This window comes from Haemaphysalis longicornis, unplaced genomic scaffold (assembly GCF_048455015.1).
Source record: "Haemaphysalis longicornis isolate Haplotype H1 unplaced genomic scaffold, Haemaphysalis longicornis Haplotype H1 scaffold_5, whole genome shotgun sequence".
NCBI lineage: Eukaryota > Metazoa > Arthropoda > Arachnida > Ixodida > Ixodidae > Haemaphysalis > Haemaphysalis longicornis.
The window spans coordinates 196,807,890-196,827,567 of record NW_027526385.1 but is presented as its reverse complement, the minus strand read 5'-3'; the positions used below and the strand labels follow the sequence as shown (position 1 = coordinate 196,827,567).

The window sequence follows — 19,678 nt, the reverse complement described above, 5'->3', positions numbered from 1 at the left end:
GCCACGCGCGGACGGGGAGCCGGTCGCTATCTTCCGAGGTGCATCAAGCAAGGGCAGCTGTGGTTATCACGTACGCGCGAACTAAAGGGTGCCTATTTTTTGCTTCTGTGTCGAAGTTAGAGGAGAGCAAGGGGTGCGCGCTGCGTCAGATGGCCGATTTCATCATTTCTTTTTTTCTTTTGCTACCCTAAAACGATGCCCTAGCTGCGCCGGTCGATGAGCAGACCCGCCGAAAAACCGCACTATAAACGGTATTGTGCTTCGGCCAACCGCATCTTAAGCGGTATGCTTATGCATTGAGTTCTATGGGAGGCAAACCGGTGGTCACGAAAACCCGCGTTATATCCGGTCCCGCACTATAAGCGGTTACGTTATAAATGGTCTACACTGTATAACGTAACCACTCATAGTGCAGGATTGGATACAGCACTGGTTTTCCAGGCCACCGGTAGGCCTCCCATAGAACTCGATGCATAAGTCAGGGTGTCTAGCGACCGGGAAAACCGGGAAAACCGGGAAAAGTCAGGGAATTTTTAGCCACCGGGAAAAGTCAGGAAATTGTCAGGGAATTTTTGAATCAAGTAGTACCAGTCAGGGAAAACCACTTTGGGGCCTGTCCACACAGTTTTAGAATAGGGGAAACCAGTCGAACGCAACGCGAACGCAAACCGAACGTAACACGTTCGCGCGCGACGAAAGCGTGAACCGCATGAAACATTTTCTGGTTTTTCTGCAAGGGAAAACGCGGCGCGTACGCCCGAGGCGCGCTGACGCCGCCGCGGAAACCTCCCGCACGGTGCTTGCCGAGCGGCAGGCGGTGGCAACATGGCGGCAGCACCGGCCGCGGAGTAGTGCGGTAGCTCCAACGGCCGCTTCTGACCACTTTAAAATGCTACTCAAGGCACAAACGCACTCTCTTGTGCAGGAAAGAAGCCACCTCAGGCACGAAATCGTCGACGCGGCCGTGAAAATACCGCGCACGAATCACGTGCAGAAACTCGCCGTGCGGTCCACGCACCTGGCTTAGGTTGCTGGGTGCATTTGCGGCAGAGGGACGTCTAGGTGGTGCCCAAATCGCACGCAAAACGGGGCTTTTTTTTCAGCGAATTTTAAAAGGCAGCGTTTTTGGGGGGCTAATTTTGAAAGAACTTCCTTATTACATCAGGAGCCAGAATTACATAATCAAAAAGAAACATGGTTTAGCGCGAACCCAGTGAACCGCATGGGGTGTTTTCTGCTCGCGAAAACGCGCCGCGCACATCACAGGCGCGCTGACGCTGCCGTGGAACTACCCGCACCTTGCGCGTGGTGCTGCCGGCGGCGGCAACATGGCGGCGGCTTCGACCGCGAAGTGGTGACGGGAGCTCGAGCGACCGCTTCTAAGCGCTCTCTAAAATGCCGCACAAGGCACGCACGAAGTTGCTCGTGAGGTGAAGGAGCTTATAATGTGGGCGAAAACGGTACAATAAAACGTCATTCGCGCCGCTACTGAAAGGGCCCATGCAATACCTGCCGGGGAGGTAAGCCTTAACAAACATGTCTGGCGGAGCCAGCAGGCTGCCTCGAGAGCTTCGAAACTGCCGCCATGAGGCGCGCGGCTCCCCATTGGCGCAAGTCGTCAGGCTCCTCCCACTGCCGCGCGCGACGCGCGTCATTTTCTGAGCGAGGCAGAAGCTGCCGCGTGCGCGAAATAACAAAAGGTGCTTGCTGAAGCGCAACTTGAAGTTTCTATCCCGCAAGATGAAATAAACTCTGAAGCCGTAACTGAAGGCAATTAAACCTCAACGAGCAAACTGAAATTAATCAAAGTGCATTTTGAAAATTAGGGCACTTGCAACAAATGTGTTTTTCCGTATGATAGAATGTCTTTTCTCTACGCTTTTTATATGCTTCACGGACCGTTTCCACAAAATGGCGCGTGTTGTATTGGTCAGGGAATTTCAACTAAAATGGTCATGGAAAACCTGGAAAAGTCAGGGAAATTGAATTACGAAATTTGCTAGACACCCTGATAAGTGTACTGCTTGTATGTGGCTGCCCTCAGGCACAATAATGTTTTAGTGCTCTTTTTTGGCCGGTCCGCTGATCGAACGGTACAGCTGGGGCATCGTTTTAGGGTTGCAACAAAAGAAAGACAAAAGGTGGATTCTGCCATTCCACGTAGCCTGCGCTCCCTTATCTCGTGGAAACACAGAAAATAAATAAAATAGGCATCCTTTTGTCCAGAGGTTCTCAAGCATGTTGGTCCCAGGGAACCCTGCTAAGTTCCGTTAGGTGCCAAGGAACCCCCCCCCCCCCCCCCCCCCCCAACTCCCGCCATTTTTCATTCCGTTCATGCTACATTAACGTGCAATAGATTCAAAAGCAAGCAAGGGTATCATTTTTTTTCCCCCCGTCGACTTTACGCAAATGCGTACGCTAGCGGCACCTATCTCCAAACAGGAGAAATGCGCATGGGGGTAATATAAGGCCGAGATTCAAGTGCAATAGTTTAACCACGTGGCCCGTTTTCGGAGTCTGGCAGGCTACAAGCTGCTGGCGAGATTTATTGCGCAGCTCGCGCGTTTCTGTTATGCACCGAGATGTGCTTACTGACGCTCGGGCGTGAGTAATAGAGGTTCCTTAGATCGATCGCACCTCAAGTTCACCATATAAGACTTTGCGACTGCGGAACCAGGGAAAATTAATCAGTGGCTCGCGGAACCCTGAGGAGGGGCCTGCGGAACCCCGAGGTTCCGCGGAACCCACTTTGAGAAACCATGCTTTAGTCGATGACCCCCCCCCTCTGCAATGCACTGCAATTAGAGCATAGTGTAGATAAGGAACCACCCTTTCCCTTTTCGAACATGTGGAGATAGTGGGTTGATCTGTAACGCTGGAGGTTTCTGTCATGCTTGTAAGCAACCACCTTTGGAATCGTGAAAGCGAGGCACGGATGGAAAAAAAAAAAAATCTGGCTGGCATTCTTATCATGTTGTCTCATCGACGTTAAGCCAGGCTGCTTCCCTCTTTGCAGCAACTGTTCTTCTAGACGCTAAGAAAGAGAGATACCTCGAAACACACACGAAGTATAAGTTAAAGTGGCTGTGAGACCGTTCAGGAGCGCTTCATGCGGAAAAGAAAGACGAAATAAAGACCGTACCTCTGATTTTAAGTGGCGCTTGTTTCAGTAATGATAAACTGCGAATTTTTGAAAGGCAGCTTACAAAATGGTTGGATTGGCGCATGCTTTGTTGATAGTGCGGTACTGCTTTTAGTGCGGAAGTTGTCCTTAGTAACAGTGTGTCTTGCATGCAACGTTGCTAACATGGCGAATACAGGAGGACCAACCGAACCATTTTCAAATCACATTTATGACTGGGTGTCTCTTGTAACGAAGTTTTACTGTGGCGCTACTAAATTATCTAACTTCCCCTCCTTTGAAACCTGCCGACAAATTTCTCGACGCTTCCCTTTACACAAATACTATTTCCCTTCACAGCGCAGCACAATTATCCTCCCACCCACCCATTCATCACGTTGCCTCTTCAGCTCTCCAAGCTTGGTTTTCATTGGTCAACTAATGCATTCAACAAGTTCTTTTTACCTACAGCCATTGAGCATCGGAATAACCTGCCCGAAACCATACTCAACAAACACGGCCCCCTAACATTCGAGCAGTCAATCTCGGATCATTTCAGTTGTTGCTAGTTTCTTAATGGCTAGTTCCTTTCACGCGTATAACCAGTGACCTCAGTTATTACCGCATTTACTCTCGTAATGAATGCACTTTTTTTTTCTAGAAAAGTCGGCATGAAATTGGGGGAGGGTTCATTATGTGGGAAAAAAGTTGCAACAGATTTTTAAAAGTCGAAATTTCATGCAGTAAAGATGGTAAGAGAAGTGCTGTCAAAGCAAAAGCAAAGTGCTGTCACTTCTAGCAAAAACACGTAGGTAATCATGTAATGAAATTTCTTTTTTATTCATAACATGCTAGTGGCTACTTGGGATCGGAGCTGTTCTCCTCTCTAGTCGCTTGCGGCTTCACATTCGTTGTCGGCCCATGGCGCATGTCTTTCGTGCCGTCGAGGCACTCCAAAACTTCTTTTCCCACAGCGGGAAATTTCCCTTCTTTTGGCCAACAAAGCACATGGCGATCCCTGTTCACCGCCCAAAAACCTTGTTAGGTTTTTGTGTTCTGCAGGTGGCGCTCCGCAAGCGCGCATTTTTTAAATTGTGAGCCATGGCGTTTGCACTCGTATCTCTGTGACATCAGCCGAGGATTTCTGTTAGAATGCGTTTTTAGCATTTCTACGCGTACTAGGGCGGGATCTCAAGTTACTGCGATCGTCTACACCATGGTTTCTCAAAGTGGGTTCCGCGGAACCTCAGGGTTCCGCAGGCCCCTCCTCAGGGTTCCGCGAGCCACTGATTAATTTTCCCTGGTTCCGCAGTCGGAAAGTCTTATATGGTGAACTTGAGGTGCGATCGATCTAAGGAACCTCCATTACTCACGCCCGAGTGTCAGTAAGCACACCTCGGCGCATAACAGAAACGCGCGAGCTGCGCAATAAATCTCGCCAGCAGCTTGTAGCCAGCCAGACTCCGAAAACGGGCCACGTGGTTAAACTATTGCACTTGAATCTCGGCCTTATATTACCCCCATGCGCATTTCTCCTGTTTGGAGATAGGTGCCGCTAGTGTATGCATTCACGTAAAGTCGACGGGGGGAAAAAAACGATACCCTTGCTTGCTTTTGAATTTATTGCACGTTAGTGTAGCATGAACGGAACGAAAAATGGCGGGAGGGGGGTCCTTGGCACTTAACGGAACTTAGCAGGGTTCCCTGGGACCAACATGCTTGAGAACCCCTGGTCTACACCATCGGCAACCATGCCGATATAAAAACATATTCCCGCTGCATTTTTATGCAAGGTGACTAGAAAGTAACTTCTGAAGAAGAAAAGTGAGGGGAGGGTTCATTACGCGAGTAAATACAGCATTTCATTATGCGCCTGGCTTATGCTTATGCCTGTACCATTGACCATCACCCATTGTCGAGTTTTGTACTTTCTCCTCCCCTTATGTAATACCCCCAAGGGCCCGTATGATACACGATGATGATGATGAGTATTATCAGGCCAGGGCATTCTTGGCAAAGTGGGCGCACTGCAAATGTTTTCAATGTGCAGGCAACTCACTTTAATTCAAGCTTTATTCGAGCTATTATTTCAAGCTCGACTGACTGTGCCCAGCAGCATTTGTGCTTTGTCTTGCAGTGCACTTGTGTGCACTGCGCAATAAGCAATAAGCAACCTACCACTCGACAAACTTATTTTAAACGCTTTCAGCCGCAGCCATTTTTTTTTAAATTTTATTCGTATCATCGATGAATTTGAGTAAGTTGTAGCAAATCATGCAATTGTGAATGCCCCAGCGCTGCGTTCTGGGAATGCGGAAGCTGTGGTGAAAGCTGCGTGAAAAGAATTTTCCACAATAGTTGTTCCCATGCCTGCATGTTTGTGTTTGTTAACATTCCTTGTTGTGCCCCTTTGTGACAGGCTCTGCCAGTGTTTGTTTGCTTTGTGGTGGCTCAATCTTCAGGACAGGGAACGGTCCTTGGTGGTGATTATCGTCTCTGTACATCTCTTGTATTTTCCTTGTTGTACGTATATATAAACTGTCCGCACTAACATTCTCATGCAGGCTTAGGAACTTTCGTAGCACGGTTCGTAGACGTGTTACAGTATTTGAACGGCTGACAGATGAAAAACTGTCATTCGTTATGTGAACATTCCACCTTCCTGTCGATGACAGGGGGAAGGGGTTAATATTACAGTCGAACCTCGTTAATTTGAAGTCGCTAATTGAAGCTTCTGGTTTTTTTTTTTTTTTTCGAACTGAAACTGCGCTCCCGGCAAAGGTGTATTTAAATAACATTCATTAATTCAAACTTCTTTTAATTCGCACAAATTTTTGGGCCCCTTCGAGTTCGAATTAACTCTCATTACCGCGCCTATTCAAAATCATTCAATTTGAACGATACCTTGGGAGCCCCTTTTCATAGCGTTCCAGGTATTGCCGGAACAAGTCAGGCTATTTGGAGTTTGCTCAGAAAATTTCCTTTCAAAATCAGTTTTGTTTTCATTTTTTCAACGAAAACATGATTTGTTGCACGTGTTTCCATCACCCAGCCACAAAAAAGGGGCGGGGTAATTGCGCACCGCTGCTACCAACGAAGAATGCGTGCCACTTGTAATTACTCTGCATCAGCGTTTGTTTTTTTGTTATCGGGGCATAAATGATGAATCAAAAGATGATTTTCAATCATCAGGTTTGCACTGTGACAGTAATAATCCCAGAAATCAGCTGAAAATGTCCAGCAGTGCCTGTTTGCAAAGCTACCTTATGATTTTAGGCAGTTTCACTGCCTTTGCGCATGTTGTAAGTTGCGTTGTAGTCCTACATACCACAGGACCATTCACAATTAGTTTATAACAGTTTCGGTTTCATTTTTGCATTGCGAAATTCATATTTGGTGCTACCACGCAGTTTGCCCAACTTCAAACCTGCGTGCCATGGCGCTTTGAGCGTCTGCGACTGATCCTTGAAAAAAGCATGCCGCTCCCGATTTCACCCACACCTAACCCGATTTATGGGATAAGAACTTCGGATGCAAGTGAAAAGATAACACCCAGTCGCCAGATATCAGTTCCGTTGAGGAGAGCGTTTCAAACTGACCTTACACACCACCAGCAGTTCGCCTGCCAGTTTCGTTTCCGTACGAGGGAATCTCTGGGTGTCTAGTGTTGCTTCTTAGTTGAACTGTCTGTTCGGACAGTGTCTCTAATAAGTTTTGTACTGTGTCGTTTAAAAAAAAAACCTATGGACGCTTGCACTCATGCGCAAGACTTGAATCGCGAAGCTGTTGTGGGTGAGCATTGACGGACCCATAGTTAATTTCAATAGCATGGGCCATGCAGAGAACTGCGAAGTGACACTACGCACGAGGTGTTTTGTATAATACCGAGCGCATGCGCACGACAGTGAGCTCCCACGTGAAGGGCACTCCTACGATACTGAGCGCATGCACAAGCTTCTTTTGAATGTCGTGGCGGCCGCAATCATGCGTCTTTTCGTTGTAAAATAGGTATTGCGAGAGCAGCGCGACGCCTACGCGATAGCGTTCCTCGCGAGTAGTTTTTGGCGTGCACGAACCCCGAAATTGCAGCCTGTAAAAATGTTAGGTGGCGCTGCAATAGAGGAGGCTCGTAGTGCTGATCTTTTTTATTGCGCAACGGCTACTTGGCCGAAGTTTGCAGGGCACGATTCTAGCGCATCACACCTCATTCCTGCAAGCAAGGCTGCAATGGCGAGTCAGATGATGATAATAAACCGCACTTTTTAATGTTTTTGAGTGATAACTGACAGTGAACGTCAAAAAGCATCAATTATGGAGTTTCGTTTTCAACTCTATGCATGGTTTTGCTCATCGCGTGCTTGTCCTGAATACCGTGCTGGCCGTAAATGCAAATTCAGTCATCGACAAGATGTTTTTATGTCACTTGGGGACTAATTGGTGCCTCTGATGATTTCAAACGGCCGAATTTCTTCCAGGCAGCCACCCGAAATTGCACATTTTGAAATACAGGTAGGGCTTCACCGCATGGCACGGCCACCACCAGTGCTAACATTTTTTCAGGGTTTGTACAAGACCTTTAAAACCTTTAAAACCCTTGAAATTGAATATTGAGTTTTCAATGGCCTTGAAACCCTGGAATTTTTTCCTTCTCCTTGAAAACTGCCGATTTCTTTGGGCAACAAAGAGGAAACCCAATTACATTATCGGGTTTTCGTGGCTTATTTAGCCCCCCCCTTTCCCCCCCCTCCCCCCCCAAAAAAAACATGCTTTTAAAGCCAGCTGGGGAATGTAGTAGTGGTGCTTTATACAGCTTTTGCAACTTAAAGTGAGCTTGTGAGCACAGGTGCGCTGTTCCTGCAGAACATCTCTGCATCGACCGAGGCAGAAATTAGCATAGGTCCCCTTCCAATTTTCCATACTGCTTTCTGCATTGCCTCATCCTGTTATTCATTTTACATGTTATTCATTTTACGAAAACGAATGGTGCTGGCATTCCAGGGTAAAATAAAAATGAGCACAGGTAAGCAAACAGCTCCTAAGCATTACTGGAATATTTTATTTTGATGGGTGTGATGGTGGGCAGAGCCAGTAGAGTCGCCACACCCCCCTTAATGAACACAGAAATTTGGGGAGTGAGAATGGCAGGGGGTGTTAAGTTACTTTACGTACCTCGCTAGCTGAGGCTGTGTATTAACAGCGTTTGCAGAGCTCAAAAAAGTTCAAGATGGCATGGCTTTTGTAAAGCTCCCTCACTATTACTGTAGGTGGGGGCAAGCTTGACTCCACTGCCAAAGGGTGGAGACTTTTCTTGAGGTCATTTTTTGAAAGAAGCAAACAATTAGTGTGTAAAAACGGTAGGGAAGTGGTAGTACATGTGCTTCCCTGCACCCTTGACAATGCCCTGGCAGGGCCTTGAAAGTCCTGGAATATCCTTGAATTCGTCTCCCTAAATCCTGTACAAACCCTGGTTTTTTTTTTTTTTTTTTTTTACATTTGATAAACTATTCCGCGCAAGTCAACATTTCTTCTGGGGCATATTTTTGAAGCATTTCCTTACAAAATGTATATTCGAAATTTTTCCTACTATCGGTGTTTTGTTATTGCAACTCCTTTTTTGTCATTTTCTTCGGCAAGTTGACAAAAATTTAGATGTCGATATATATTTTTTCGCAACTACAGTCGAACACGGATATATCGTACTTCAAGGGGATCGCAGAATAGTTCGATATGTGAAAAAATTGATATAAAAATATGGGCTCTAAGACCTCACCTGTGGTGGACGATCACTTACCGATCGGCGCATTCAAGAATGACAACTAATTTGGCACTCACGACGCAATAGGATGCTTTTTTTGCGTGAAAAAGAAAACTGTGATCTTGGCCTGCTTCTTCGTCGTATATATAAAATTCAAGACGCTGGTCTCGATCTTCTCGAAGCTGTCCAGGTGCGACAGCCCAGTTCCATCCGTGTCGCCGCAACAACGGCAAATAAAGCTGAACGCAGTCGCCACTTCGCCAGCGGAGTACGATCGCGTAGCCGCCTCCTGGTCCGGACGATCTTCGCCACTGGAGCTATCAGCCTGGGTTACTGCGACCGCAGCTACGATATTCTCGTCACCGACGCTCGAAACAGCCTGAACATTGCTGTTAGCGTTCATGAAGTCGTCGGCAGACACTCCGTTGACTTTTTAGATGCAACGCATCTCTTTCATCCGCCTTGTCCCTCCGGCGTAGTCCGGCGGCGTCCGCATCCCTCCCCCATTCTCCTCGCTGCGCCAGCTGTGCGCCAGCGCCGCTCTCACCGCAGCGCCATCTGCGTGTTAGCGCTCGGCTGCGCTCGCTCCGTCGCCGTGCCAGCTGTGCGTGGGTGCGGGTTAACACATGCGCATGCGCTGCTCTGCGCTGCTCTCTCTCATTCCCCTCACCGTACATATAAACACGGTAACTGCGCCGCTCCGCTCAGTCGTTCCGCCGCCGCTCCGCCGATGACATCCTCCGATGACCACCGATGATTTGAAATGGAGACTAACAGGCCTGCTATCGCGATGGTCGGCGCAACCGTAACAAGCACCGCCCACCCCGATAACAAAATTTACACCATCTTCCCGCGAGGGGAACCATGGGGTAGATGTGTCGCATCGGGGGTGAACATGCTGCATAAATAGGACACACAACAACAGCAATCCACACGCTAACATAACGGAAACGCAACGGCAACCTCCGATGCGTCGCGTCTACCCCATGGTTCCCCTCGCGGGAAGATGGTGTAAACTTTCCCTCCCGCCTCGACCCGCTGAATGGCTTTCAGCTTTGCCGCTAATCCAGGTTTCTATGCTTCTCTACGCTGGCTGCAGTTGTAGCGGCCATTGTTTCCGCATCGGTTCACCACCACCCAGTCACACGTGTCGTAATACATGTACACGATGCCTGCACAACTCGAAAATTCCTGCAGTTCACTGCGCCTTCGCACACCATGCACCAATACACGCACGCAAAAGAACAACGCGCACGCAAGACAAGAACTTTGATGGTAACGATTCCAAGGCTCTCTGAACGTTCTCCATAAAACGCTCGCGATGGTCACCTCTGAGAGAAACAGCGATCTACGGAAGGTGCGGGACAACTCTCAAAAGAGCAACAACAGCAAAATGCAAAAGAAGGAGGAGGCCAGCAGCGCCAATTCCTTCCTGCTCTTCCCTTTTCCGCGGCGACATCGGGGGAAGGCAGACCCAGAGAGAGAGAGAAAAAAAAATCTTTTGGGCAAGCCTGCGAACGTACGAAGCCTAAAAAAAGAGCTGTTCCTCATTTCGAAGAACGTATGCAGTCGGAGCGCCATCGGGGCATTCCTACCTCGCCTCGTCACATTTTCCGAGCGTTTCGGGCTTCTGATCCTGCCGGGTTTCAGCGAAGGCTCGATTTCGCCCGCTAAGCGACTGCCAAAGAGCAACTTCCAGCTCACATTGCGTTCGATATACCCAATGTCAGGAAAAATACCGTTCGACATAAACGTACGAATTCCTATACTTTTACACAGAATTCTCAAGGGGATAATTTATGTGTTCGATATAGACAATAATTTGATATACCCGTGTTCGACTGTACGATGTAGGAAAACATTTAAAAAGGCTGGTGGTATGGGAAAGGGCGTGAAATAATTTGCGTTTTGTGTTCCTGTAATTAGAGCCTACCTAATTTTTTTTTTTTTTTTTCAGAAAGAATGTTTTCTTAGACCCCTAAAAATCGGTCAATTTCCCGCAGTAACGAAAGAGTTAAGGAGGTTCGACTGTATTCACATATTATTCAACCATCATTGCTTTTAGTGATAGTGTTGTACAGTAACAGGACCCAGGGGCCATGGCTATGTTAGAAAGCCCTTTAATTGCCCCTATTTAGCTCGTGATGGTGATAGTGTGCTCCCTTCGCTTAATGTCTTCACTCTTTTCTGCAATATCCTCCCACCCACAGCAATAAAGCTTGCATGCCTTGCACACAGGTTGAGCTGATGTTTGTGGTGGAACCTTTTGTACCCAGAAAAGCCAAGCTCTGACTCAAGATCAATTCGCATGCTTTTAAGAAGCCAAACTAGGAGTTCACCAGGTTCATAATTTTGCTGTGGTATGAACTTTCTCAGTGAACATGGCATGACACAGCAGGTGTTGTTGACGTCGCTACAGATGATGAAGTGTGCTCCCTGTAGTGTTTCTACTATTATCCGTGATTTGTGGGCATGGACTAACGTTTTACTAAACACTACTGGAGGTGCCAGTGAACGTTTGGACAGAAGCAATTCTAGGGGAGTGGCCTTGGGATGGCTTCGTGAAGAGTTGGCCTTCACTGACTTGCTGGGTTGTATCCAATGTACTGGTGAAGCTGGCTTTCGATGTTCACTCGTGAGGCAGCCAGTCGGTTGTGGCCAGGTGTGCATCGGACTCTTCTTCATGCTTCCTTGTGTTGCCTTCAAAGAGGTTTCTCCGAATCTGGTTGACTAGCCATAGTAAAGCTGAGCCGATTCGTGAGGAGCTTTGTGGGGGCTTATTGTTGTAGATGGTAGTTTCAAGGAGCGGTCTGATGCCTTGACATGTTCGGAGATTTGTGTCCGGGGACTGTCTTCCAGTCCTTGCGGTGCATTTGTTATCAGAAAGGGCGTGTTGTTAAACAGCCGGCTATTGTGGTCGTCGGTCGAGGGTTGCGATCGGCATCTTAAGATGATCATGTAGTTCCCCAGGACTGCATGTCTTGAAGTCTCACGAATACAATCAATGTAACAGCAGTACCATACACTGACATCAGGCAACAACTTCGTAAAACATAACAGGCAGACTGGAGTCAACAAACAGGCATCAAACTACACATTGTAAAACCATCCTTGGGACAATACACGCCTGACTTAACAGCAGACACACAGAAGCTGCCTTAGCTAGGCTACGGATAGGTCACACACATATAACACACTCACACCTGCTCACTTGTTCTTCACAGCCTTTGTGCGGCTGGTGTGGAGAACACTTAGTCAATTTCACTTTTGTTCTTGCTTACTGATGTGGGTTTTTTTCTTTAACCTTTTTATCTTTGTTAGCTAATCACCGTTCCTGGCACTGTGTGCCCCGACTGGCCTTGCACGATTAATATCCAACCATCATCAGTGTCATCACGCCTCGAAGTCTCACTCTGCTGTCATCCGCTGGGCTGTTTGTCTTGAATCTCATCGCACCACACGTTGAACAGGAACTCAAACCGTGGTTCTGCTGAGAGCACTCTTCATAGGAAGCTCTTTTTTTTTTTCTTCCCGAGATGAAGCCCCCACCTTTCCAGTGACTGCAAACTAATTCCCACCCACAAAAACACCCTTGTACATGCCATGTATCCCACCCTATAACTGACCACATGTGAATTTCGCCCCCAACCAGGCACCCTGTAACCACCTGCAATGGGAGTGCCAGCAATGCCCAATGCTAACCTCAACCCTGCCGACTGTATCTACTTGAAGCTAGGCCGGCCACGATTCCAAGCTGACCCCTGAAATCCAGAAGGCCAGAAATCAGGGCAGGGAAAAAAAATTTGTCGAATGTGAGCTGACCGAAACAGCAGGCAAGGACAACAGCCGCAAAACTAACGGGACATTTATTAGCAACAAGACATCTTGGGTTCGCTTGACATTATCACCATCACTGGCTTTGCTGGGTAGTGAAAGCCTGCATAGAGTATGCGCGCAATATTTGGTGCGGTCAAGTGCATCTTCAGTGCTGTGCCTTCAGAATGAGCTTTCGGTCAAGCTTTACAGTGCATTGTCATGAGCTTGTTTCGAGGCCTCTATCATTGTGGATGCTTCTTTCATGAATGCCAGGTTGCTGCCTTAGCTGGCGGTTCGACAAACTCTTGGCCGGCAGCACAACTTTTGATCTAAAGCCTGTTACTATAAGGACACTGCCAGTGATGTAACAGCATTAAGTGGACAAGCTTGTACTGTCAAGCTCATATGGAACACTGATCAAGCATGATTGAAAGGGTCTGCCAGTTTGTTTGTTTGTTTGTTTCCCTTACTCTCAATCACTGAAGCATTTTGAGAGGAGTGGTGCTTACAGAGTACAAAAAGATACAAATGTGGCAAAATACATGGAATCTCTTGTCTAAGTATACTTGACCAATTTTTCCTCTGGTTGACTGTGGCCGCGGATATTAGTGTCTCTACACTAGCTGCGTGTTATTTTTCGGGTTGGGACGCGTACTCAGTGTGTTCTGACACAGCTCCTCAGTCTAAGCCAGCCCATGACTATTGTATCACAGCTTTTGAGAGGGAGGAACTATAGGCATAAAATGGTACAAACATGCTATGAGCAGTCGGTGATGCAGCTGCTCACCAGCTCCGACCTCAGACCAGCGACGACTAGTGGAGTGGGCTGGCCAGCGAGATCCAAGGCCTCGTGGCCTGCGGATGCCTCTGACTGCCCTAACACTGGCTGGCACCTTGACTCGAAACAACGAAGTTTGCTCATATCATCATCATCATTTGTGCAGTGCAGGCCCTCGAAGTTTCGGTGTTCGTCACAAGAAACCATCTTTCACCCTTCAGGAGGAGGACCCAAATGGCAGCGTGAGCGTGGAGGGGGACAACCAGAGCGGCTTTCCCGCCAGCGGCCGAGGAGATGGAGGGGGAGGAGCCAGTGCCTCCTCCATGGAGGAGGAGGGGGCCAAGGAGGCCGTCCTTCCCGCAACCGTGGAAGAGGGGGAGGTGGGGGTCGCTGAGTCGGCAGCCGAAGAAGAGCCCCCGCCCAGGCTAAGGCCTCGCTGCTGCTGCCCACAGTGCCGTTCGTTGGCTCCCGCTCCCATCGGGGCCTCGGATGGTGGGTAGCGCCTCCCTCTCTCTGCCTTCTCTCTCCCCATCACCCCCTACCTCTACCTCTATGCGATGATGATAATTATGATGATTGCTATTGGTTTACCCTTTGTAGCGGGGTGATAAGGTGTCATCTTACCAAAAAGGACTAATATAACCATGTTTTACACTCTTGGTTTAATACTAGCGCTGCTTAGGGCAGGCACTAAAGCTTATTAGGCCCGAAATACTTTTTTTTCCCTGTTACAGGTGGTAACTGTCCTAGGCAATATTCCCCTCTCTGCTTTTCGTCTACCAGCATTCTAATCTTCTTTTCGTCTCCTCGACAGCCTTGAAGTTAACTTCCTCTGTGATACCCTTAAATCCTAGCGCTTCTGGAAGCCAAATATTTCCTTCATGTAGGTTTGGATGGATACCCTTGCATTCGAACACTATGTGCCGCCTAGTTTCTGTTTCTTTTCCACAGACCACACATACCCCATCATTTTGTGAATCATCATCATCATCATCATCACCAGCCTGTCTACGCCCACTGCAGGGCAAAGGCCTCTCCCATTATTCTCCAATTACCTCGGTCCTGTGCCAACTGTGACCAATTTATCCCCGCAAACTTCTTGATCTCATCTGCCCATCTAACTTTTTGCCGCCCCGTGCAGCACTTGCCTTCTCTAGGGATCCACTCTGTTACCCTTAATGACCAGCGGTTATCTTGCCTTCGCATTACATGCCCTGCCCAAGTCCATTTCTTCTCCTTAATTTCTACTCGTATGTCTTTAACACCAGTTTGCTGTCTGACCCATTCCGCTCTCTTCTTGTCCCTTAATGTTACACCTATCATTTTCCGCTCCATTGCCCGCTGAGTCGTTCTCAATTTAAGTTGAACCCTCTTAGTGAGCCTCGAAGTTTCTACCCCGTAGGTGGGTACCGGTAAGATGCAGCTGTCATACACTTTCTTCCTCAGCGACAATGGTAGGCTGCTATTCATTATCTGAGAATGTCTGCCATATGCACCCCACCCCATTCTGATCCTTCTAATTATCTCTGCCTCATGGTTGGGATCTGGGGTCACAACTTGGCCTAAGTATATATATTCGCTTACCACTTCCACTGCCTCGCCATCTATCTCAAACTGCTGTGCTGTCCCGAGGTTATTGATCATTACTTTAGTTTTCTGCATATTAATTTTCAGGCCCATTTTGTGAATACTTCCCCGCAAAGCTCTTAGTTCGCAAGCAACCTTCTCTAGCCTCAAAAAGCACAGCACTGCCCAGGGAATTATCGTAGAAATTTTCCTTTCTGATGTCCAGTTTCTCAGCCCTGTACATCTCTAACAACGTTTCAGCTTCCATTTTTTCTCTCCATTTATTCGTTTCTATCTGCCTTGCCTCTTTTTTGGTTACCTTGGCTGTTTTGTATTCTCCGCTATTATTCTACCCTCTACCTCTCTCTCTCCCTCTATCTCCGCATCTCCTCCTAGATTGGTTGTCCCTTTCGTGCTTCAGATGGCAGCAGCACGAGAGGGAAGTGTCAGCTGGAATGGGGCTCGGATCGAAAAGAGTCCAATGGTGGCCAAAGATTCAAATGCAAGATGTAGAATTTACTTATACCCCGGCTACACTAGCGTCCGAATGTCATTTGAACCAAATGCCAAGTTGTGCTGCTGCACGAGGTTTTGAAATGCCATTCGGCTCAAATGACATTCGAGCCACATGAGCACCGAAAGAGACATTTGGGATTTCAAATGGCATTTCTAGCACTCTCGCACGCAGTGTCTTCGATCGGCAATAAAAAATATATTACTTCCGTACATAAAACAAACAAAGTATTATTGTTTGTGGAACTTTGTTCACTGTTCATTTACTTAAAAATATGAAACCAACATATTTAATTTTCAAACTCTCAAAATCAGTGGGTTAGTTGGAGAAAAAACATTACATTAGGCGAACTACACAAATGGTCCCACCAAAATTCTCTACTTATAAACAGCACAAAAACCAAGGCGGTCCTTTTTCGTGCGAAAAACAAAAAATGTGAAATCTCGAGTAAACTTCACCTAAACAATGTTGAAATTCAGCTGTCCCAAACTGCTAAGACTTTAGGAGTTGTTTTTCATGAATATATGCTATGGGACTCTCAAACCGAAGCTGTGTGCTGCAAATTAAGTAAGTCTCTGGGTATGCTTAGAAGGTGCCAGTCGCTTCTACCAACTCGCCTTAAACTTCTCCTTTTTCATACACTTTTCGCTTCACATTTACATTATTGCCAATTGATATGGGCATCCGGAACTGAGTCCTCCAAAAACAAGATATACACACTCCAAAAAAATGCTATGCGTGCTATTGGGAATCTCTGTTACAATGCCCATACATCTCATTTATTCGCTAAATTTAATGTCCTAAGGTTTAACTCGGTTTATGAATATCGGCTTTTAATGTCTTTAAAATCCGAAATTCGCACTAATAGTAATACCCTGAAAAGCCTAGCTCACCTGCAGTTAAACGTTTCAGCTCGCTGTAATCGGCACAGCGAACTCTGGCACATCCCTACACCGAGAACAAATTACGGCTTTCAAATGCTGAAATTTGCCATTCCGCATGTGCTAAATAAATATAGGCTTACTCTGGAACAATTGCACTCACTTTCTGCAAGCTCTGTCTTTACTCTACTCAGTTGTGGGCAGCAACCTATTCCTCCTTCAGTCGTAGTCGTGCACAACCACGGACCATAGGATACCTGTGTCTGTCACACACATATAATATTATCACTTTGTCTGTCTGACATTTGTTTTTGTAAAATAAGTGTATTACGTTAGAAAAATTGTTCTACAAATTTAGTCTGCGGTCATTAGAAAGTAGTGCTTTGAATGTGTTGTTATATGCAAAAATACATGCATTTGATACAAATCGCGGAAGCCTTATTTGCTAAGAAATTATTGCATAGTTTGCCTGCTGTCTTCCTTCTTGTTTTTTTTTGTGTTTTCTTGTTTTTTGTTGTTGTTGTTGTTGTTTTTTCTGGAAGGTGGGGCTTTGTCAAGCTGCATGTGCGCAGCTTTCTCCTCATTTTCCACACCACATTGCGCTGTTGACATTTCTGTTTGTAATTTCCTTTGTATAAGCACGCGCTGCTTTGTGGTCAAATAAAGAAACTCTGAAACTCTGAACTCTGAAAAAAACAATCTACTCGAGAAAGCCACCACATTAGAGTCAAAACTGGTGTCTCTTCTAATTTCATATGATTTTACTTCCGTATACCCCAGCTACACTAGGGTTCGAATGTCATTTGAACCAAATGTCATTTGACTCAAATGGGGCGCTTCGAATGCCATTCAGAATCCGCCGTGCTGCATTTGAAAGCTTTCACAATTGCTTGCCGTGCTGTAGTGGTGCTGTTGTCGCCCCGTTCCGTTTTCGTACAATAATACAACAAATTTAGGAGCAATCTAAGGCAGTAAAATGATACCAAATTAGAAGAGACACCAGTTTTGACTCTGATGTGGTGGCTGTCTTGCGTAGCTTTTTTTTTTTTTTTTTCCTTTCTCTTTTTTTTTTCTTTCTCAACTGACGCACTGGTATTGAGAGTGTGAAAATTATATATGTTGATTTCATATTTTTAAGTAAATGGACATCGAAGAAAGTTCCACGAACAAAAAATGTTTGTTTGTTTTACATACGGATGTAATATATTTTTTATTGCCGATCGAAGACGCTGCGTGTGAGAGTGCTAGAAATGTCATTTGAGCCGTATGGAATTTCAAAACATAGTGTAGCAGCACAACTTGGCATTTGAGTCAAATGACATTTGGTTCAAATAACGTTCGGATGCTAGTGTAGCAGGGGTATTAGACTGCTCCTAAATTTGATTGTTGTATTATTGTACGAAAACGGAATGGGGCGACAACAGCATCACTACAACACGGCGAGCAATTGTGCAAGCTTTTAAATGCCATCGAAATTGTAGTGTAGCACGGCGGATTCTGAATGGCATTCGAAGCACCCCATTTGAGTCAAATGACATTTGGTTCAAATGACATTCAGACCCTAGTGTAGGCGGTATTACTTATTCCTACTGTAAAGCCTAGCAAGGCGTCATACACTGCTGCTGCAGTGCAATTTGTTTTCGAGTTCAAATAATCTTCACGAGGAGAAAAAAAACTCAGAACGTGTGTCTCAGGCTTGCCAAATATCAAGTCAAGTTCTTCATTTACATCATAAAGATGTGGGTTGGCTCAGGCGAAAAGTGAAAAGAGCTTTACTTGAAAAAGCCCGAACCACCCTTGTACAAGGAATCAATCCAGGAGCAGGTACAGCACTTCACAACGTGCCGGTATGCTGTACATAAGCGAACATTTAAGACTGTTATGGCTTTACAGTTCTCCAGGGTAACTAAAAAGGCCCTACAAAATACACACAATGTTCTCTCTCTCTCTCTCTCTCTCTCTCTCTCTCTCTCTCTCTCTCTCTCTCTCTCTCTCTCTCTCTCTCTCTCTCTCTCTCTCACACTTTTTTCACAAAAACTACATGACATCATACAACCCAAGTCCACAATGCTTGCGTACTGCAAACAAAGATAATCAAACTGATTAAATGACAACACTTTGCAAGTTCTATAAATTCCATTATGGCCTTCGACGCAGCAAAACTTTGTGAAGATTACATGGATGACACGATTCTAAAACAATTTTTTGGCTTTTTAACCTGTTTAGTAGGTGCAGAACAGCATAACAAAGCATTTGGCGACCATATTCCGTGTGACAAAATAGAATATTCCAGTAATCTTGATTCCTAATACTATTAATGGGCATATTTTCTTTTAAGTGGAATAACTGTGTGAAAGCAGATTGATTATTATGGGTGGAGGATTTGTACCGCATCGCTAGGTTGTAAGCATATTGTTATGGGAATTTATGGCATATGGCAATTTAACTTTAAGGGGTGCACAGCTCTTTGTTCAGTTTTAGAGCACAAAGTGAATAATGATTTTGTTCAAATAGTTGGGAATCAAGGTGACTATTTTCAAAATAAAGCGAATATTGCACAATTTCGAGGGAGAAAAAAGTTAAAGTAACGATTTCCTAAGCTCACTTCAGCTTGCCTGTAGGGAATTGAAAGGCTCGCTTAAGGAAGGACACTGGTCTTAAAACAACTTCTTTTAGTTTTTAAGTAAACTTTGTGAAACCTGTGAGTCTTGCTGTCTTTTTTTTTTTTTTCCAATGATTTCAAATATGCCATTATTTTTTCAGTCAGTCAATCAGTTCCCATGATAATTAGAGATAATTAGCCATTTTTGGTCAAACAACAGACAAAACAGGGTCGGTGATAACAGTGTAATCTTTATATTTTCCAATACTATGTACCCTGGTGAATGCAATAATCGAAGCAGTTTTTTGGTGCACCGCTTGGAACTAATTTTACAGCTCATTAAACTTCGGTGTTTGAAATGGGCATTCCACTGGTGCCACCAAGGTTTAATGAGCTGTAAAATTAGTTCCAAGCGATGCACCAAAAAACTGCTTCGATTATTGCATTCACCAGGGTACATAGTATTGGAAAATATAAAGATTGCACTGTTATCACCGACCCTGTTGTGTCTGTTGTTTGACCAAAAATGGCTAATTATCTCTAATTATCATGGGAACTGATTGACCGACTGAAAAAAATAATGGCATATTTAAAATCACCGGGAGAAAAAACAGCAAGACTGACACGTTTCATAAAGTTTACTTG

At 45.8% G+C, this 19,678-nt stretch overlaps 1 protein-coding gene across 1 annotated transcript in view; it reads left to right on the top strand.

Annotated features, from left to right (window-relative positions):
* LOC144138929 (uncharacterized) overlaps nt 1–19,678 on the top strand; it is a 105,640-nt gene that overhangs the window by 29,820 nt on the left and 56,142 nt on the right. The window contains exon 8 of the mRNA XM_077671445.1: nt 13,692–13,962. Within this exon, the coding sequence (XP_077527571.1) occupies nt 13,692–13,962 (271 nt within the window). The remainder of the gene's footprint in view (nt 1–13,691; nt 13,963–19,678) is intronic.